This window comes from Hipposideros armiger, unplaced genomic scaffold (genome assembly GCF_001890085.2).
Source record: "Hipposideros armiger isolate ML-2016 unplaced genomic scaffold, ASM189008v1 scaffold_839, whole genome shotgun sequence".
NCBI classification, from domain to species: Eukaryota; Metazoa; Chordata; class Mammalia; order Chiroptera; family Hipposideridae; genus Hipposideros; species Hipposideros armiger.
Genome location: NW_017732189.1, coordinates 264,372 through 272,980, shown reverse-complemented (window position 1 = coordinate 272,980; position 8,609 = coordinate 264,372). Strand labels below are relative to the sequence as shown.

Below are 8,609 nucleotides of genomic sequence, written 5' to 3'. Positions count from 1 at the left end.
ACCTGTTGGCAGCTCAGCTCGGGCACAGCTCATTGGCCCATGTGGGAATCGAACCAGGGACCCTGTTGCTCAGAGCTCACGCTCTTAACCAAATGAGCCACTCGGCTGGCCCTCATTAAACAGTTTTTAAGTTATTTGGAATATGAGGAGGAAAGAGAAGGGATAAGCTCTCATATCCTCCTTATAGACAAAGGTCTGGACAGGGCCTGGGAATGCATGTAGGGAGATGATGCTGGCTTTCAGAGAACAAGTTTCCATTCTCCTTTCCTTGGGCTGGAAATAGCAGCTTTAGAGAAGCTGATGAAAGAAGTGCAGCTCTGAGGACAACTTTGTTTGGGACTGAAAAAGTCTACAAATCCAAAAGACTTTCAAGCTCTCTACCAGAGTCTCCCATCAGTATTGTCAGGAGACAGTGAGGGAAAAGAATGGATGAGGACAGCTGTGTTGATATATGGAAAACATCAAGTTCTTTGGTTAGAAAAAGTCTTTGATTAAAACTTTTAAGATGATCACTTTGAAAGCAGTCTATGATTTTCACCTTTTGCTGACCAGTTCCACGTAAATTTTACAGCCCTACCCTTTACCAACAGCTGAAGAAAGCAGCCTTTATTTTCTCATTCTCTTTTTGCATTATAAATGCAAATTATCACCAACACATGCATTTAAAAAAACATACCAAACTGTATTAAGAATATCTCTTATGATATTTAAATGTGGTTACTGTAGAAGAGGGAATAATATTTACTCATTTGGGCGGCACTGCTGATTTACAAAATCTTCTAATATCTTAATTTTTCAAATAAAACTTTTCCCTACCATTTTCTTTGTAAAAACAACAATTTAAAATTCAATGTAGAACACCTCCATTCTACAGACACTGGCCGATACTAACCCTCACCTTTCCACAAATACTTGTTTGATTCTTCCCAAGCTTCCCAATGAGGCAGTAAGAGGAGACAAGCTGAGTGAGAGGAGCAAAATAGAGCTTAGGAGTAGCCTGGTTGGTGGCCTAAAGATCAACTCATAATTTAGAATGACTTCCCAACAACCAGGCTCTGGAGCCTCGCGTTTCCTGAACTGCTCCGAGGATCAGAGAGTCTCTGTTTTGCCTGGAACACTGTAGGTCATCCGTATGACTGCCACCATGAGGGCCAAAGAGCTAACAAGATGTTGTACATCCTCTGCTTAAACTTACCATCATCCGAGGCCCATGTTGGGCACCTTTGATTATTAGATACTGAGTCCAAATCTACCTTCATGTAGTTTCAGCCCACTGAAATCCAATAGCATCTTCTGTGATTCCAATTCCATTTCTATAAGACAATCTTCCAACTAATGGAAATTGGCTGTCATATCCTTCCTGAGGCTTACCCATGCTAAATACCCAGAGTTCTTTCAATATGGTTTTAAGTTTCCTTTTAATTCAGGCAATTGGCCAGTGGAAACACTGAGGACCCTCAGAGGATAGAAGACCAAAAATCAATCACTCCTATAACAGTGTTCACACACAGAACAGAGATAAACAATAACCTCCTTTCTTCTAGACCCCAATAAGGCTGCAGTAGCATTTGATGGTCACATCCTCTGATGTATCTTAAATAATTGCCCACTAAATCCAACATTTTTAAAAGTGGCTCCTGTTAAGCTATGATGCACTGAAGAAGAGTCCTGGACTAGGAGTGAGTGGAGCTGGGTTCATGTTCTACACGTCATTTTGTCCCTTAACTCTCCAAGTGACCTTGGGCAAGATAGGTTCTTCATATATAAAACCAGCAGCTGGACTAGACTGCTACACTCTAGCCCAGTTTCTTCCCTGTTATCAGGTCCTACCTACATGCCAGACTTGTTCTTAAGATGCGCAAGTAAACCTCCACACTCACTCTTGGGAAAATAAAAAACTGCTTTTCCTAATCAATATATCGGAACCTCCTATACAAGTTAACAGTTAATTCTTACCAGATTTGCAACTGTCTACTAAGTCATCTTCTAGGATAACCTTCATAGATCGTGGGATACTTCCAACAGATAGCCTTTGAACCTAGCAAGGAAAAGAAAACAGATAATGAGTATGCTGAACTACATGCTAAGTATTAAGAAGCCTATCAGTTCTTGAAATTACTATTTTTATTTCTGATATTATTATACAATTTAATTATGATGGGGGTTTATGGAATTTTCTGGCAAATTGTGCCTAACATCAGTTTAAAAATTCACTAAAACTAAAGCAAAATAAAACACCAATACGGAAAACATCTATCTCTAGTACAACCTACCTTGTGGATGGTCAAAATAAACACATGCTCCAACTACTAAACATAATAACAAAGTTACCCAGAATAGAGACACATTTCTTTCCTGATCTCTAGTCGTAAGCCCGGGGACAAATCACAGTTCCTTTGATTATTCCTTAATAACAGAACTCTGGTTCTATTCCATATGGACATGTCCCAGTAAAAAGACTATATATATCTCCCAGGCTCCCTTTCATGTAGTTGTGGCCATACTAAGTTCTGGCCATTGAGATACAAGTAGATATGTTGTAAGAGACTTTGAAGGCGACTGCTCAAATGGAAGGACTTGGGTTAGATGGCAGGTGCTTTTGCCTCTCCTTCCTTGTTCCTGCTCTCTGATTAGGATACAGATGTGAAGAAGCTGTAGCCACCATCTTGGACTATAACCATCATAAGAATAGAAGCCATGAGTTCAGAATGGTGTACAAAGACCAAAGGTGTCTCAGTCCTTGACACTGAATAAGACTTTGTGTTTAAGTGACAAATACAAAAATAATAAAAATAAAAATTAAAAAAAATCAGGCTCACTCTCATGTACTCATGTATTAAAAAGTGTTTATATATACCTCATTCGGCACAGCAAATAAAAATTGGGCCTGAACCCCAAATCCATCCCACTGCAGTGTTTAAAAACCAATTAAACCCATTTAATTTCTGCTATCCTTAGTTAAGAACATTTAGTTTGAACTTCCTAAATAGTCACTTAATTTTAACATAATTATTAAATTATTCCACACCCTTTTGCCAATGTTCTACATAACAAGGTATTTCTATCATGGTCTCTATAGACTATATTGACATATGTGCAACAGTTTCATACTTGATCTTCCAAAAAGTGGTGACACAAGTTTCATTTGTAATCTATTATGTGTTCCCTGGTCCTAGAAATTTGCTAGAAAAACACTTCTTCAAATTAGTCATTTTTCCCACTTATTTGATCATTTACCTGTTCCTGAATTTTGATTTCCTGATAATCTCTACACTTGGTTGGAGATGAAGATAAGCCCGAAAGGCAAGTGAATTTTGAAGAATCACAGCTCTCCAAGCTGGGACATGAGGATGGCCGGCTGAACGTGTAATACTGCTCGAAGTCGGCCTTGACCACAAACATGTGCTTGCATTTGGTACAGATGTAATCCCGTTCAAACTCCAGGATCTTCACCAGACTTGTCCGAATCACTGTCCCAGTAACAGATAAAAAGTGTCCCACATCCTTGGTTTTAGGGATGTGCTCCCTCACCAGCTCAGGACAAATGGGCAAACCTAATAGAGGGGAAAAAAACACAAAAAAACCACTACATCAACCTTGACATTTGACTACACAGAATATACTTTCCTCATATTTCCTTTACAGGTACAAGTCCGCAGACAGACTTGACTTTTCTCTGTTGCTGGCTGAGACTTTCTTTCCACACACTGTATACTGCACAGCCAAGGCGGGCACTGCCAACATTTGCCACTCACTGTAACTTCTTTTTCCATGCTTCCAAGGCTGACTTGCCCACTTTCTAATGAAAATATTATTTATATTAACTCAGACTGCGTCACATTTTGCCAGTAAGGGAGCCATACTTTTGCTTAGGAGAATATTTATACATCTATGTTTTATTCTGTGTTGACTTTATGATTTAACGCTCAGAAAACAAACTTATTTCCAAATTCCTGGGGATTGCTTCATTAAAACCCCCTGGGGCTGACAAGTGCTATCTCAACTACACAGTGGATACATTTTTAAGTATAAATCACAATTATTTCTTAGTGCTCTGAATTCAATATGTGTTAGGGTTCTCAAAATCTTCCTAGAGAAGAACATGGCAATAAAGTCTTGAAATGATCACCTGATACCCTGGCATGAAGATTCTGCTTCATGGAGACATCCTCAGGCTGAGAAAGGGACTCAAGAATTGTCAAGGCTGATCTTCGTAGTGCACCATCAAAAATAGTTAATACTTCATTGGGGAATGCGTTGAAATATTCCCCAATTTCCATGTTGGTCTCAAAAAGGGTCATGGCATTAACCACAACTGGGTAATGAGCATCTTCATCTCTTTCCTTCAGGATTAGAAGAATATCGTTCTTATGGTATTCCGAAACATATGACTCAAACACTTGACTAACCAGCGTAACTTGATCGCTATTCATCTTGAATCTAGGTAACTAAAGGAAAAGAAAGGACTGTATTATACCTTTGCTATTCAAGGCTTACACATTAAGTTAACAAAAAAATTGTTCGGTTGTAAATCATCCTGAGTTTAGGTCACATTATAATCTCAAAATACTATATGAATTTATTTATTTCTTAAAAGAAAGGAAAGATTAGTGACTTTTTTTTTTTAATTGGGGAACAGTGTATTTTATCCAGGACCCATCAGCTCCAAGTCAAGTTGTTGTCCTTCAATCTCAGTTGTGGAGGGCGCAAGCTCAGCTCCAAGTCCAGTCGCTGCTTTCAATCTAGTTGCAGGGGAGGTACAGCCCACCATCCCATGCAGGAGTCAAACTGGCAACCTCGTATTTAAGAGCACTCGCTCTCACCAGCTGAGCCATCTGGCCGCCAGTTGGCAGCTCAGCAGCAGCTCACTTCAGGCGCAGCTCACTGGCCCATGTGGGAATCCAATCGGCGACCCTGTTGCTCAGAGCTCACGCCTTAACCAACTGAGCCACCCAGCCAGCCCACCTGGGTTTTAAATTTTAAGTACATATGAATTATCTATTACTTAGTAAATGTATTATTTTTTAAGTGGGTAAAGAATTATGTTGGTACTGATTATCAAACTCCAAAATGGTCCAATGCCTTTCCCATATCCTGTCCCAAAACTTCTTCCTCATTAACCCTATGTTATGTAAAAGGCCCTTCCTTTTTCTTTAACCACATTCTATACACACATTTACTCTCAAGTATAAAATCTTAAATGCCAGTCTTTTGGCTGAAGTCACTCCTAGTAGACTTCTTTGAAAGAGTTCTGGCTCTAGGCTTTATTCATATAAAGAGCATCTCTCCCTCTAGTTACACAAACCCAGATGCATGTGTATTCTGCTACACAAATGGAACATCCACTACTAACCAAATCGCTAGCCAGTTCTGACTTGAATAGTTACCAGATTGGTTTTAGAAATTTACATTTGTAACTGAAGTTATATACTATTTTCTCTTCCTAACCCAGGAAAACTATGGGCTTCAGCAAAAACAGATGTCAAGAGTGTAAAGAAACTAGATAATTAAACTGAGGAAAGCACAATTAGTCTTTAAATGATAAATAACTACAGATTGAAAATAAGTATGGTATATTTTAATACTTCGCCTATCTCATTCCCTTGGCAGCATTTTTTAAAACTTGTATCAACAGATTAGAAGGGTATACCCTCATTTTATTTTCACATATACAAGCAGATATCCACCATATAAAAGTCACTATGCTTTGAAATGAAAGCACAGGGAAAGGTTCTCTAGGCCCTCAGAGAATCAAGGGACAGATCAAATATAACAGCACTCTAACAGTGGTAAAAATGCAATTTGAATAGGAACACAAAGAAGAGAAGAATTAAATTTAAATGGGTTGGGCCGGCCCAGGGGCTCAGTTGGTTAAGAGCTTGCTCAAGAGTGCGAGCTCTGAGCAACAGTGTCGCTGGTTAGATTCCCACATGACCAGTGATGCTGTGCCCGAGCTGAGCTGCTGCTGAGCTGCCAACAGGTGGCAGGATGGATCAGCTGGTGAGAGCATGTGCTCCTTGTGGGTGCCTATTTGACTGGTGGACTACGCCTGCCTGCAACTAAAAGACTGAACTCGGCACCTTGAGCTGAGCTGCCACCCAGATGGCTCAGTGGATAGAGCCTGCACTTTTAACAACCAAGGATGCCTGTTCAACTCCTGCATGGGATGGTGGATACGCCCACCCACAACTAAATGAACACAGCACCTTGAGCTGAGAGGTGAGACTGGACTTGGAGCTGAGCTTGCTGCACTCTCCACAGCTAAGATAGAAGGACAACTACTTGGCTGTTCCCCTTCCCCAATTCCCCAATAAAATCTTCAAAAAAAAAATTTAAATGGGTTGACAATCCCAGAGGTGGCCATGTGCAGTTATAGATAAAACTGTCCAAATTGGATCATCTAAGAAACTCTTACTTAGTTTAAAAACAGAGCACTGGAGGACAAGTGTACTTTTTTTCTTTTGACAAGTGCATAATCATTCAGTATTTCATGATGTAGCCTTTTCTTAAAACACACACACAAATAAATAAAAATAAAAACTGGACTCTCAAAAGTGGCTACAAGAGACTCTCTAAGATTCTATAAACACTAAATTTGGAGTCACAAGTTTGGCAATTTAAAACAGCTCCACATAGGGCAGGAAGGGGGAAAACGGGAAAATCATGGTTCAGATTAAGGTCAGATTAAATTTTGCCTAGTCTGTTTAAAAATAAAATCTTAAAAAATAATAACATTGACTTTCAATATCTGCGCAAAACGGATCAACTGTTTCTAAGAAGTTTGCTAACCCTATAAACATGCCCACCAAGACAGACTGGAGGCACTTATTCTTTTACAACTTTCAAGTTCCCTTTCCGTTTCTTATTGAATATTTGGGGTTAAAATACAATCATGTTGCATTACTTGATCCTCTGGACCGAAGTGAAGCACCAACAATTAAAGCGAGGAGGGTGAATGAGCGGTGACTACTAGCTGGAGGTCTGGGAACCGCAGGGGGACCCAGGCGCCGCGCCGCAGTGCTGGAGCCACGCCCCCTCGTCCGGGAGCGCGGCGTCCCGGGACTCGCCCCTGCTACGCCCCTTCCCTGTTCGCGCGTGTTCTGTCCGCACCGCCTTCCCGCCCTCTCGGGTGCCGGCGGGCGCGCGGCAAACGGGGAGTCGAGTCGTGGTTGGAGGACTGACTGCCTTCCACACTTACGTTTCTGGACGCGGTTCCTGCCCTAAAACATCTGGGCTGTTCTCTGACACTTCCCGGGTTCAGCTACCGGGCAGCTCTGTCGCCGGACCGGTCCCGGAGTTGAATAGTTTTGAGCTAACCAAATGTGGGCGATACTGTAGACTAACTGCAGAAGAAAATATAAGTAACGGTGAAACGAGGCAGCTGCTGTCACTTACTGGCGGATACGCAGTGTCAGAAGTCACATGGAGCGCGCCGCTCCCGAGGCGCCGGGGCGCGGAAAGCTCGGGCCTCGCGGCTGCGTCGCACCGCACCCCAAAGGCGCTAACGGGCTGGAGCGCGTGCGCGGGGCCTATCTAGGTACCATCGGCCGCGGGGGCGCGCAGGCTCCGGCGGGCCCGCCTTCCGCCAGGGCGAAATAAGCGCCAGGAGGGAGGCTCGGCCCGCGCGCCGCCTCAACTTCGCCGCTCAGGTGGCTCTTCCGGGTGGGGAGGCGGGCGGGAGCGCGCCCGGCCTGGCGCCTCGAGACGCGCGAAGCGGGGCGGAGCGGACTGGGCGGGTTGAGGAGGGCTCCGGGAGGAGCGGAGAGTCAGGGCGGGGCGCGGAGCCCGGGGGCGGGGCTAGAATGAGAAGCCGCCCCAGGTGAAATGGGAAGGCCGCGGGCGGGAGGAGCTGTGCTCGGAGGGATTCTTTGGATTGTGCTTTTTTGGTTTAAGAACTCTGCCAAACCCAAGGCTATGAACATTTTTCTCTTGTGTTTTCTTCTTGAAATTTTAGCGTGAAGGTTTTATGTTTAGGCCTATGACTCTTTTTGAACTAATTTTTGAATATGGTGCGAAGTATGCATCTTAGGTAGCATTGTTTTGCATATGTCTAGCACCGTTTGTTTTAAAGAGCTATCCTTTTTCCATTAAAAAGTCTTTGCACTTATGCGTGGTCTAAGACTTTTCAATTCTGTTGCCAGATCTATTTGTTACAAAAAATACCACATTGTCTTTGGTTACTGTGGCTTTATAATGAGCCTTGAAATCAGATAGTGTTTAGCATCCAGTATTGTTCTTTATCAAAGTTGTTTGGGTTCTTGTGTTTCCATATGAATTTTAAAACCAGTTTGTCACTTTTTGTTAAGAAGTGGGGTTTTTGTTGGGGTTGCATAGCATCTAAAGGTCAATATGAGAAGAATTTGCATGTTAATATTGAGTGATATAACCATTGAACAAAGTAAACCTCACCATTTATTTAGGTGTTAAGTACGTAATAGCTCTAAACAGTGTTTGATGTTTTTGTGAAATCTCTCAGATTTGTCCATAAAATCATATGGGAGGGGGAAATCATGCTTTTTGATGCTATGTAAATGATATTTTCAATTTCAATTTCTGATTGTTCCTTTCTAGTATGTAGAAAAAGTTTATTTTTAAAAAAATATTTTTTA

General features: G+C 42.0%; 1 protein-coding gene across 1 annotated transcript in view; it reads right to left on the bottom strand.

Annotated features, from left to right (window-relative positions):
* MCM9 (minichromosome maintenance 9 homologous recombination repair factor) overlaps window positions 1-7,709 on the bottom strand; it is a 19,644-nt gene extending 11,935 nt beyond the window's left edge. The window contains exons 1-4 of the mRNA XM_019629336.1: window positions 7,199-7,709; window positions 4,130-4,448; window positions 3,238-3,554; window positions 1,957-2,038 (exon numbers count right to left, since the gene is read on the bottom strand). Of these exons, the coding sequence (XP_019484881.1) occupies window positions 1,957-2,038; window positions 3,238-3,554; window positions 4,130-4,433 (703 nt within the window). The 5' untranslated portion in view covers window positions 4,434-4,448; window positions 7,199-7,709. The remainder of the gene's footprint in view (window positions 1-1,956; window positions 2,039-3,237; window positions 3,555-4,129; window positions 4,449-7,198) is intronic.
* Window positions 7,710-8,609: the final 900 nt, after the last annotated feature.